Here is a 13,402-nt window from a genome sequence, read left to right on the forward strand (position 1 = left end):
ATGATAAAATACCATAGATACTAGGATTGTCCTATACATTTTCAAGAACAAACTTCATTTGTGAGTGTTGCCATAGTGAAAATTTCACTTATGCTATACTTTCTAGGAGACTAGCCAAACCCAAGACCCATTTCACTTTTAGGAGAGGTAATGTCAGTAATGAAAATCAATTACAATCAAAGAAATTCCTGGCTTAGACCTAAAGGCAGAGAAGTGGGGGACAAATTTCTAAAATTTGTCTTATAAATCATCCTATTAGAACCAAAGCTTTAGGTTAAGCATTGGAGAAACACCCACATCTCTGGAGAATAACTACCTTCAGAGAGGCAGCAAAATCCAGGGGACCAGAGAACCACACTAAGACCCAGAAAGGCCTGGATGGAGACCAGGGAGCCTTTGTCTGGCACCCACGGGCCTCTAAATCTCTTGATGCTTCAGGCAATTCTCTAAGACTGTATGGTGGAGATAAGGTGATTGCTTTGGTGAAAGGACTTTCTCCACTCAGGAATACCCTATTCCTATGAGGTTACAGCAGGCTCTCTCCTTAATAATGATCTAAATAATCCCCTTTATTTCAAAGAACTCAGTATACATATTTTCTTGTGGATGAAATTCCAAGCATAACCATTCTAGACCTGAACTGCTTCAGTATTAGCACGGCTGGGAGAGATTTCTGTTCTTTTTTTTTTTTTTTAAAGGTTTTTGCAAGGCAAAGAGGATTAAGTGGCTTGCCCAAGGCCTCACAGCTAGTTAATTAATTATTAGGTGTCTGAGGTCCGATTTGAACTCAGGTACTCCTGACTCCAGGGCCAATGCTCTATCCACTGCACCACCTAGCCACCCCTGGGAGAGATTTCTCAAAAGAAACAGTCTGTTTTCATGTGCTGCCACTAACTCAGGGAAATGGATGAATCACCAATTTTGTTTCAACCACAAAGGAGAAAAAAAAATGGCAAAAACCGCTTACCAAAAGCACTGAGTGGCAATTTGAGCCTGGAATAAACCAATTTAGGTAAGTAATAATTGAAGTTGTGATTTTCTTAAAGCTCTGATATTAGAGACTTGTATTGGCCTAAGATAGGCATGATTTTAAATTCTTTTCTTTACTCTCTCTTCTTCCCTTAATTAGGTGTGCAAAAAACACATGGGAAATGATGCACCTTACCAATACTCAATAAACGTTAACAATATATAAAAACAATCATTTAAAAAAATCAAAAACTACACAAATAAAAGGGTAAAACCTAAAGGGTATGCTGTGAAACACTCTGGTGAATCCCTTTGATGGGGCAAAGAGAACAATTCTCATTCTGAAGGGGAGCTGCAAGATACCTGCTGAGTTAAGTCCCCCAACTGCATAGATGAGCCCTGCGATGGAAGTACAGCAGCGAGGTCTAGTTTTGAAGGCCAGCAGGTGTGGCCGTCGTTCTGGCATGAGGTGATAGTCTTTTGCTTCATCCACCAAGTCCCTGAAATGAAGCACAAGGTAAGAAACATTATTTACTCACATTCAAACAGGACACAGACTGACAAATTCTAGCACAAGGTTCCATCCCCCCAAAAGAAATACCCGTTACCTTTTCTCAAATAAAAATACGGATGGCTGTCAAAAATTAAGGACCTCAAGGATCCCAAATGGATGTGTATTGGTGTGAGTTTTGTGGAGTTAATGAGGGCAAGTCTCAAGGCCTCTGTTCATTTCTGAGTCAATTATATCTTGTGTTTCTGGGAACTAGCAAATGCTTCCTTACTAAGTACAGGTACACATTCTATTGCCATGCAAGTCACTTGGGAGCTTAACTATACTCTGCTGATGGGCTGGAGTTAATAACCAAAAGATCTGCTACTAAAAAAAAAAAATCAATAGGGAAATTTAAAAAAACACTACTATAGACCAGAAAGCAGTTTTGATCAATGAATCTGCTAAAGAGGGAGAACTTCAAAACAGGAGAAAAAAAAAAAGGAGGGGGTTGGGATTAGAATAAAGAAAGGCACAGCACATAGGCTGAAGGCTTTGCTGAAAGGGGAAAAATTATTTCATTTCTATAAACATGGGAAACAATGTCTGGGCTGGTGAACATTTTGAGCTGATAGAGATTCCAAATCCAGGTACATGAGTGACCTAAATAAGGGCCCATAATATTCAAACTGGCAGGCCTAGCCTTCAATCATTCCAAATTACAGTTCTGTGCATCAGTAATAACCTTCCCTCTCTTCAAAATGTTTTGACCCACAACTTTGTCTTACACAATTAATTTAAAATCCATTTGATCCCTCATGTAGCAGGTCCCCCAGTAGTAATGACAGAGATATAACTGCCAACTAGGTCATATTACTACCCTTGAGCTCAGAATTAGCTTTTGGCCATGGATTAAGGCACAGATCACTGGGAGGCACATAAACTAATACCCACTAGCATGGAAAGGTTTAGCAATACAGAATGTAATAACTTAAGTCGCCTAAAGCAAATCGTTTCCTGGTCTTCCTAGGGACAAAATGCCTCAATATAATGAAATAGGGCTGAAGCTACTAAACCACATTAGAAAATGTAGGGGATGGGGCGGCTAGGTGGTGCAGTGGATAAAGCATCAGCCCTGGATTCAGGAGTACCTGGGTTCAAATCTGGTCTCAGACACTAGCTGTGTGGCCTTGGGCAAGCCACTTAACCCCATTTGCCTTGCAAAAAACCCCTAAAAAACAAAGTAAAAAAAAAATGTAGGGGAAGTGTATTGAATTCTTCTGATTTCCTACTTCTATCCTTAGGCAGTGTGGTATAACAGAAAGTACACAAAATCAAATTCTAGCTCTGTGATCCTGGGGAAGAATTTTCTCTTTGTGAGCCTCTACTTCTTTCTCTGTCAAAAGGGGATAATAATATTATACCATCACGCTTCTCATGCGACTGATATAAGGGAAGTCAGGCCTTGCTTACCTGCACTTATGACAACAGCGTACTAGGTCATCTTGCTGTACCCGATCTGATAGGAACTGAGGCCGACAAAGAGGCAGACGAATTTTGGACAGAAGCTCAGGAAGGCAGGGCTCTCGCTGCTCTTGATCATACCTAATCCAGGCTAACGCAGCTTCAAATACCTATCAGGCAAAAAAAGAAATGACAGGCTGGCTACAAAACATCATTTTTAAATTCAAATTATTTATGAACTGAAAGAATTTGTTGAACCCCTGCTTTTGCTAATGGCATTGTCATTCTCCTAAGCTGACCAATTAAAGTCATCTTTGACTTCTCCTCTCCAATCTCCACATCCAGTCAGTTATGAAGCCTTAACAATTTTTATTTATCTTTCATATCTATTCCTTGTTCTCCATCCTTACAACCAATCTCCTAGCCTTGAAGAACATATTGCCCCTCATTTCAAAAAGAATTCCTTAATTCTTTCTTTCTCAAATCCCAAGGTCCTCTATCACACTATGACTCTCCTCTACCTGTCCAGCCTATTGTTATTCAATTTGGACCTTCACTCTAGATACTTTTTTATGAATGTGACTTACTCAGTCCTATTACTTGTATCTTTGCATTCTTCTGCTTTTTGGAAATTGTATTTCTTCTCTCCTCTGCTGATTCAACATCATTCAACCAATAAATATTTCTGAAGTGCCTAATTTGTGTCAAGCTGAATTCAAATTCAAATCCAATCTTGGACACTTACACTTATTATAGCAAGTCACTCAAACCTATTTATCTGTTTCCTCATCTGTAAAATGAGCTGGAGAGGAAAATAGGAAACCCCTCTAATGTCTCTGCCAAGAAAATTCCCCAAACTGGAGTCATGAAGAGTTGTACCTGACTGAAACAACTGAACAATAACAATATGCTGGGAATTGTGTGAAGGCTCTGATCAAGTCCTAACTCTATAAAACCTTCTTTTTCTATTCTACCACACAATGATATAAATTCTTAAGTACATATTCAATAAACTTTAGGTAGTTTTAAAACAATAGCAGTTTACATTATATAGCCTTTTATACTTTACAAGGGTGTGTGTGTGTGTGTATTTCATGGACTTTGCTAGGCAATGAGAAATAATTATAATTATAGAGCCATATATATTCAAAAGGCTATGGTTATTGTGAATATATAAAAATGTGGATTATATCAGGAATAAATATATGTATATTCAATATGAAATACTGAACACACATTTTTATAAATCTATAGATATAAATTTTTTTATTATTCCTTCTAATCTTCTAGTACACCAGTACCTAAACAAATATTAGGACCATAATAAATGGTGAATTAAACTGAAGAATGCTACAATTTGGCACTTCCATTATTTCATGAGTTTCTTAATGTTTCCCCAAACACATTGAAAAGAATGTGTTTTGAATGCTTTCTGTATTGCCAGTGTTCCAAGCTCTCTACAGAATACATAGCGGGTGTTCAATAACTTCTGTAGACTGCTATAAACACTCAAAATAGGAAATGATTGATGAAAACATTAAATATCCCCCCAAAAAGTAATTTAATCAAAAAGTTATTTTGCTGATTTCCATTAAGAGAAGCAATCTCTAAGTATTCTGCCTTGAACATACATGCCTCTCTCTCTCTCTCCCTTCCATTGGCTTCCCTCGTTTGCCAGCAATGGGTAGCTATACTATCCTTGAGCTCAGAATTAGTTTTTGTTCATGGAATATGGCATCAGTCACCTGGAGGCACATAAACTGATCCCTATTAGCATAGAAAAGTTTAGCAATACTATGGAATGTTATAACAAGTCGCCTAGAGCAAATCGTTTCCAGGTTTTCCTAGGAATGGAATGCCTCAATAATATGAAATCTTCATTTCATAATAAAGCTACCAAACCACATTAGAGTATGTGGGGGAACTGGACTGGATTCTTCTGATTTCCTAAGACTTCTTTCAAGAGCTTTAACTCTTGAGGCTCAATCTTCTAAAAAGATACATGTGAACATCAAAAAAGGATCTCATTGTTTTGCTCACTTCAGACAAGGAAAAGTACCAGCAGTCACTGGGCATTTCAATGGAAAATCTTTGAAAATCATGTTGCCCTGTGCCAATGTTAAGTGATGAAGACCATAATATTACCCTGCCAGAGTCACTGAAGGAAGTACTCCAAAGACTTATTTCTTCTATAGTGAAGTATCTAAATAGCCCTCACCCCTTGGACTGGGTATGGGGAGGAATGACATCTGGACCTCAACTGCAGGAGAAAAATCACTCTTGATTCCTCCCCCAGGCTTCATGTCCAAATGTAAATGATCTTGTTGGTGCTGCCACCTGGTGGTTCTCAGTACTACAAGAGATATGATAGACATCTCCAAATTCAGGTGATGAGGATGCAGAATAGGTTCCACTTTTGAAATTACTTTATGATAAGGCAAATTGTGTTCTTCCCACTTCACAAAGGTATCTGAGGGAATATAGTGATCACTCATATGAACAAGATCATCAGGGCATCTGGACAGCCTTGTTTTTAAAGCACTGGCTTTATCCTCACAAGGGTGCTTTGAGATATCTAGGGCAGGTATTGTAAGGAATACCAGATCTTAACTTGAAAGACCCAAGGACTTGACTAACTACAGGACCTTGAACAAGTTACTTAACTAACCTCTCTTCCTTTAGTTTCCCCAAATGAAAACCAGAGATAAGTAATGAATGCACCAGATAACTCACAAGGTTGTAGTAAGGAAAGTGATGATAAACCATAAAGCATTGTAAAAACAGCATTATTATCATTTTAAAGATGAGGAAAGTAGCACAAATAGATTGATAAAGAAATGTGGGTGAGTAACTTGCCCTAGGTCATGCAACCAAGTTAGTAATCCCTAGAAAATAAAGAAAGAAATATTGGGACTGGTTGGATCCTAACTCTTAGCATAATATTCTGAGGAAGCAGTGTGGACAGAACCTGACAGGACACTTAGAGGACAAGTCCCTATACCTCTCAGTTTCTTCATCCAAAAAATGGAGAAAATAATCCTTGTACTATTTACCTCACAGAGTAGTGAGGATCAAATATGTCTCTTAAGCATCAAGTGAAAAATGAGCTCTAGGACAGTTTTCCTTAGTCAAGCAGCCCTGCCCCAAACCTGTCATCCAAACACTTGGCCTGGACTTTCAGTCCATTGAACAATTAGCAGGAGGAGTTTAAGATGACTGCTCCCACTACCTGCCAACCAACTTTCTTCAGCCTGCTGTGAACCCTGGCCTCTATTGAGTCTACTTTAGAGTGAATCCTTTTATTCCACCAAGATGTACCTGTGCTGTTCCCTATTCACCCCTCTAGTCCTCAACCCTCCCTCCTCCCCTCTCTTCTAGCTCTCCTAAAATCCTGTGCATTCTTCAAAATGCAACTCCACATGCTCTATGAAACTCTCCCTGATAAACCAATTCAGAAGCGAGCACTCCTAGGGGTAGCTAGGTGGCGCAGAGGATACAGCACTGGTCCTGGAGTCAGGAGGATCTGAGTTCAAATCTAGCTTCAGACACTTAATAATTGCCTAGATGTGACCTTGAGCAAGTCACTTAACCCACTGCCTTAAATAAATAAAATTTAAATTAAAAAAAAAGTGAGCATTCCCTCCTCTGAGATTCTGTAAACCTTACTGCCTGTGTGGTATTGCAGCAACAATAATACCATAAACTTTATAGATATAGATATAAACTATAGGATAGAGGTTGTAAGTCATGCCTTTGCATTTGACCTCCGTATCCTCTAAAATGAGTCAGGGGGCTGCTACACATAGTCATTAAATGCATATTGAATGCAAGGTGAATAAATATATAAATAAGGAGGCAAAGCTATTTTCTTGGACCTCTATCACTTTTAGATCTTAGACAAGCAAATCAAAATTCAATTCAATCCACAATGATTATAAGTTTCTTATACATAAAGCAATATGTGAGGACATGAAGATGAAAAATAATTCAGTCCCTGGCTCTGCGTGCTAACAAAATAACAGAGAATACTACCTGTACAAAAGCACATCTAAAACGTGGAGGTATGGGATGGCTAGATGGCACAGTGGATAGAGCACCAGTCCTGGAGTCAGGAGCACCTGAGTTCAAATGTGGCCTCAGACACTTAATAATTACCTAGCTGTGTGGCCTTGGGCAAGCTACTTAACCCCATTTGCCTTGCAAAAACAACAACAAAAAAACCCACCTAAAATGTGGAGGTAGAGTGTGTGATAAGAGCAAAGGAAACTGTAGAAGGAATTCTGGGGAGGAAGAGAATGCTTTCAACTCAGGGAATCAGGAAAGGCTTCATGAAGGAAACTGAGGCTTAAAGGAAGAAAAGTAGTCTAATAGCTATAGATGTGGAGAAGAGACTTTCTGCTTTTCTCTTCAGAATTCATGTGGAGAGACAAAGATCTTGAGGCATCACAAAATGCATTGTCACCAAGTGACTGAAAAAAGGCAATGTTCCCACCTAAGACTTTTAGAAAGTCAATTGTTCCCCAAGTACCTGCTCCTCTGATTTCACATTGAGCTCATCTCGGGACACCAATTCAAGGACATCATCAAAGGGTAATGCCAGGAACTCTTCTGACACAGACACCTCCACAAAATGTTGGTGGATGAAACTGTTGGCCGAGTCATACAACACAGCACACATCATGGTCTCAGCAAACTGACGGACACCCAGACAGTTCTTGGGGTGCAGCCTTTGTATGTGAGGAAAAGAGAGAAAGGGAGAGCTCAATGGTGGGAAAAGTGAGATGACATTTTTCATCATTTCTTAGAAGAGCAGAAGGAAGAATTATGAATTCTAGCTTTGCCACTACATATCACCATTTAAATTCTGGGTGAGCCACTTCCAAGGGGACTGGACTAGAAGATCTCTAAGGTCTCTTACAGATTTAAAATTTTAAATTGGATTCTAAAGTATGATGTGTATCAGCAAACTCAAGGAAGTGAAAAGAATTAGACCAAGAGGAGGAGGGAGAGAGAGAAAAGAGCCCTGGCAGGCAGAGGAAGAAAATTAGCCTAGGTATGAAATTATAGCAAGGTATTCTCTAGAGATCTGCATCTCTTTCATGATAGGATCATGGGATTTACAATGGGAAGGAATGCTCTTTAGAGATCTCTGCTATACCTTACTCCCCCCATCCCCCATTCATTTTACAAATGAGGAAAATTAGGCAGAGAAAGATGTAGTGATTTGCTTGTGGTCTGGAGATAAGTAGGGAGACCTGCCCAAATCCTCTCTATATTCACTATATGTAGATGTTTTGTAGAATAATACCCAGAGCTCCCTGCTCTGACTCTGCATAGATTATGTATAGCTCATGGGTCAATTGCAAAAAAAAAAAAAAAAGAGAGAATCTAAGACAAACAGGGAAGATTTCTTCTTGCTGGTTCTTCTTGGTGCTGGTTCTACTTGACACTGATGTGACAGTAAGCTAGACCAGGCCCTGTCAGACAACAAAGTACAAAGATAACTTGTGATGCACAATGAAATTTCCAACCAAAGTAATGAAGGTTTGGTGAAGAGTGAGGCAGCAGCAGCAGGCACCAGGGGCTAGTCTTATCCTAGCACTGTGATTCTGCTTCTGTGCCTCTTCTAGTAATGGTCTCTAGAAAAAAATCTTAAAGTCATTATCAGTTTTTGAAAGCCTGGACTTAGATTTCATAATTAAAAGCATTCTGTCTTATCTAACTGTTCTTTTTCAGTCTCCTTTGCTGGCCCGACAGTCATAACCTATCAGCTAATAAAAGGTGTTTGCTAAGGTTCTGTCCTGGGCCCTTTTCTCCTCTCTTCAGATAATCTCATTTTAGCCCATTATTTATCATCCTTACAAAGATGACTCCAAGATCTATATATTCAATTCTAGTCTCCCCCAAGTTTCAGTGCTGTATCAGCTGCCTAGCAGAATATATTCTTTCCCTCTATCCCCTATTCCAAACTTCCCTTCTTTTGTCAAATACACTACAATCTTTGTAGTCTTTCAAGATCACCTCCATTCCTCATTACCCCATCCTCCATATACAATTGGTTCCTAAATCTTGCTGTTTTTATCTTCATAACATCTTTTACACTTGACCCTTTTTTCTCCACTCATGATGATGATGTTTGTCCTTCATTCTCAAAGAAGATCATGACATTAGGGAGGTGATGCCATGTCAAGTACATGAATTGGATTTGAGTGGAGGGGGGTGCTGTGCTAAATCACCAGCCTTTCTACTCCAGAGCCAATGGATCCAATGGCCAGATATGGATAAGGACAACTGGAAATAGTCCTGGAGCAAGACAATCAGGGTTAAGTGACTTGCCCAAGATTACTTGCCCAGCTAGTGGTCATCAAGTGTCTGAGGCTGAATTTGAACTTTAGTCTTCCTGACTCCAAGGCCAATGCTCTATCCACTAAATCACTGAGCTGCCCCTCATATAACTATTTCCTCAGTTCATGCCCCCATTATTTCTTGCCTAGATCATTTCAATAGCCTCCTAACTGGTTTCAGTGACTCATCATGACTCAGTCTAAAGCATCCTATACTCTGCTAAAAAAGTAAGTGCAAATCTGATCATGTGGTCTCCCTATTCTACCAACTCCAGTGGCTTCCTAATGACTAAATTCCTCTATTTGTCCTTTAAAACTCTCCTATACAGCCTGGTTCCAACCTATCTCTCAAGACTTGCTGGACATAACTCCTCCCTCTCTGAGATCCAATCAAACTGGTTTTCTCTCTGTTCCTCAAACATATAACACTTCATCTTTTTTTTTTCCTGTGCCATCTCATATGTATGGAATACAGGCTTTCCTTCCTGACTTCCTTAATATGGACTTCTCTCTCTTTCAGTTGCAAGCTTTAAGCAATTTCTGTCTGAAGCCTTTCCTAATCCCTTCCAAATGCTAGTGTCCTCTCTCTCAAGTTACTGTGTATTTAATTACTTTGAATATATTTATGTCTATTCACTTTCTACCTGAGTTGCATATACTTTTATATTTACTTTATATTTATTTTATATTTACGAGCCCTCCATTAGATGTAAGCTATACAGCTCTATTTGTGGTAGCAAAGAATTGGAAATTGAGTGAATGTCCATCAGTTGGGGAAGAAACCAGGAGGGATGGGAATTCAGGGAAGCCTGGAGGGATCTGCATGAACTGATGCTGAGCGAGATGAGCAGAACCAGAAGAACCCTATATACCCTAACAGCAAACATGGGGGCGATGATCAACCTTAATGGACTTGCTCATTTCATAAGTGCAACAATCAGGGACAATTCTGGGGTATTGTGATGGAGAATACCATCCATATCCAGAGAAAGAATTGTGGAGTTTGAATAAAGACCAAAAACTATTACTTTTAATTTTAAAAAAAAACATTATTTTATTATGTAATCCTGCTATCTCTTATATTTTATTTTTTCCTCCCTAAGGATATGATTTCTCTCTCAACACATTCAATTTTGATCAATGTATAGGATGGAAACAATGTAAAGACTAACAGACTGCCTTCTCTTGGAGGGTGGGGGGAGGGAAGCAAGAGTTGGGGAAAAATTACAAAATTCAAAAATAAATTTATTTTAAATGTTAAAAAAGAAAAGAATGTAAGCTATATATTAGAATATAAATCACAAGGGCTGTTCTTCATTCTTTCTACTCACAGCAGCTGGCACCCAGGAGGCCCTTCATAAGTACCTATAGATCAGCTGATTTCCTTCTTTTTATTTGGGATCATGGGCAAAAAAATCAGGGAGGATTTTTATCAAACACACAAGGTTCAATGATTTCTTCTATATGTTCCAGTTTAAGCCAGGCAATTCTAACACAAATACTGAGAGGTCACCCTTATGGAGCACTCTGAGGTTACAAACTGTTCTCACAACAACACTGTGTGCAGTAGCTGATAGAAGAAGTTATTATTCCCAAGGTACAGTTGAGGAAGGAGCCTCAAAGAGGTAAGCTAACTTGGCAAAGGCCAAGAGTAGGAACCAGTCATGAAAGCAAGGGATCTTTCTACTCCACTAAGCTGCCTCACTGAAACAGAGCAGTTGAGCAGTAAAAAGCTCTCTGACCAGACCCAGCGGAAAGTGATGGCTCTTTTAGTCTAGATTGGCTGGCTTGGCCTAAACATTTGAGAAGGTCCTACTTATGTTCTTTTCAGAGAAGGAGCCAAAGAACTAAGGGAAATAGTGGAATATGGACCACCTGTACTTTTCTATACTACCACATAGTCCTATCTTCAGTCCTAGAGCTCAGTTTTCAACCTTGAAGTAGGACCCAAAATTCCACCCCTGAAACCTGACCGTAGGACCCAAAATTCCACCCCTGAAACCTGACCATAGTCTTATTGCCTGAGAATATTACCAAAATATCCTTAGTTTTATGTGCAGAGATGCCCGTCCTTACCTTTTTCAAACCAATTTCTAAATAATTCTGATAATCTTAACTTTTTTATTTGTTAATGGTTTCTATAACCATTTCTTGACATTTTTCTTGAAATAGATAATACTAAGTGCTTCCTGGGCATTAAGAAATAGTTGAACAGAATCAGACAATGTTTTTTACTCCTTTTTACTCAGACTGAGTAGTGAATGCAAAGAAACATTAAATATCTTGCTGGAAAATGAAGTGACTCCTTGCTTTTATTTGAAGTCCAAGGGAGCCTGACTTCAGCTCATCTTTAAACTTTTTTTATTATGAACTTAATTATCAACAAAGAAAAATACTCCACTATACAAAAAAAAAAAAAAGAGTAAGACATGGGCTTGTTCAAAGAACTCTGGCCTTCCACCATGTACAGTTTGTTTTTGAAAAGTACATCTTTATGAAATGGGAAGTTAAATCTGCCTTGTGTCCCTGTGTCGACTTTCTTCTGTGCTTTCAAACAAACCAACACGCACATTTCATTGATGCTCCTCTCCAGCGGGTATCTGAGTGTGCAGCCACCACTCACTAGCACCTGAAGGTAGTAGGAGACTGGCATGCCTTGCTCCACAATCAAGCTGCTGTGCTGCCTGGTGCTGTGTGGTGGGCTTGGCTCTGGAGGGAATGAGGAGGAAAAGGAAGAGACTTGGCACTTGGGTGGGGAAGTGTGGGGTGGGGCAGGGGGCTAAGGAAGGAAGGTAGGGAAGGAAGGAAAAACAATGCCATCAGGAGAGAGAAGGCATCAAGAAGAGACCAGCCTTCATCACTGTTCTCATTAGTAACTTTTGATCTTTGTAAGGCACTTTTCAGTTTGTAAAACATTTTACACACACTCTCTCCTTTATAACAATGCTGTGAAGTAAATACTACTGGGATTATCCACCTTTTTTTCAATTGAGGAAACAGAAGCAGAAAGGGTCAGTGACTTGCCCCTGGTCACATAGTTAATAAGAAGAGTTTGAACACAAGCTCAACAATCTCTTCAGACTGCACTGATCCATAATTAGTGAGAATTCACAAGATGCTTCCCTGAGGGACAGCTTTGAGAGCCATGTAGATGCCACATTATAAAGGGCTTGGAATGTCAGTTTAAGCTTCATTCTCTACATGAGGGGAGCTGTATTTTTAGCCCGATCATACTTTTCAAAAAGTGCTATTTTAGGAAGATTAATCTGGCAGTGGGTAGTTATGACTTCATTCCCTTTTTAAAATATCACATCTACAGCACAATTTTTCTTACCAGTCGACTCCTTTCATGTGGTATAATAACATTAGCTGTAAGGGCCCAACAAACTCAGACCAGGAATTACCAGAGCAAAGGGAGACCCATTCCCTCCCCTGATGGGTTCTCAGCCCTCTCACCGTTCTCTGAGGAATGTGCAACAAGCATCTTTGATGTTCTGCAGCTGAAGGAAACTGGCCCCCATGAGCAAGGACTGGACATTCTGCTGATCAATGGCAAGGTGGCCATTATAGGCAAAGTTTATTAGAGCCTCTAGGGCACTAGAATGAAGCATAGGAAAAAACAGCAGAGTTAACCAGATGTGTTTGTTTGCCAACTTTTATATTCCAGCAGGCTAAGAAAAATTCACCAAACTCAAAGTCAGACTGTGTGAGACATCCCTCTCACTCCAAGATACAACTTGAACTCAATAATCCTCCTATCACATCCAGGGTCATCTGTTGGTTGGATAGTAAGTTCTAAATGAGTTTTTGTTTCTGTGTCTTTTTGACATCTCTCTGAATTTCAATATCCTTGCTTCATTTCTGGCACCTGTTCCCCACTTCAAGCCCCTCTAATTTTTTCTCTCTCTGATATCATTAAAGTTCCACTTTTTTTTTCCTCCCAGCTTGCTCCACTCACATATACAGAAGTTCTTCACTCGAAGACCCCTCATCCATCAAAATACATTCTGTCACTCTCACCTCCTCACCCTTTGCTATTCCATTCTCTGGGTTTCCTTGCCCCTCCCCCTCCCCCTCCCCCTACACTAATCCAGAGACTATCAGAACCTGAGCACATATCACTTTGAAAAATCAC

At 39.6% G+C, this 13,402-nt stretch overlaps 1 protein-coding gene across 2 annotated transcripts in view; it reads right to left on the reverse strand.

Annotated features, from left to right (window-relative positions):
* The window catches only part of KLHL18 (kelch like family member 18), a 106,663-nt gene that overhangs the window by 31,208 nt on the left and 62,053 nt on the right, over window positions 1-13,402 (reverse strand). For both annotated transcript variants that reach the window (XM_074197740.1, XM_074197739.1), the window contains exons 3-6: window positions 12,724-12,864; window positions 7,452-7,650; window positions 2,933-3,093; window positions 1,333-1,469 (exon numbers count right to left, since the gene is read on the reverse strand). In XM_074197740.1, coding sequence (XP_074053841.1) covers window positions 1,333-1,469; window positions 2,933-3,093; window positions 7,452-7,650; window positions 12,724-12,864 — 638 coding nt within the window. The remainder of the gene's footprint in view (window positions 1-1,332; window positions 1,470-2,932; window positions 3,094-7,451; window positions 7,651-12,723; window positions 12,865-13,402) is intronic.

Source organism: Macrotis lagotis, chromosome 8 (genome assembly GCF_037893015.1).
Source record: "Macrotis lagotis isolate mMagLag1 chromosome 8, bilby.v1.9.chrom.fasta, whole genome shotgun sequence".
NCBI lineage: Eukaryota > Metazoa > Chordata > Mammalia > Peramelemorphia > Peramelidae > Macrotis > Macrotis lagotis.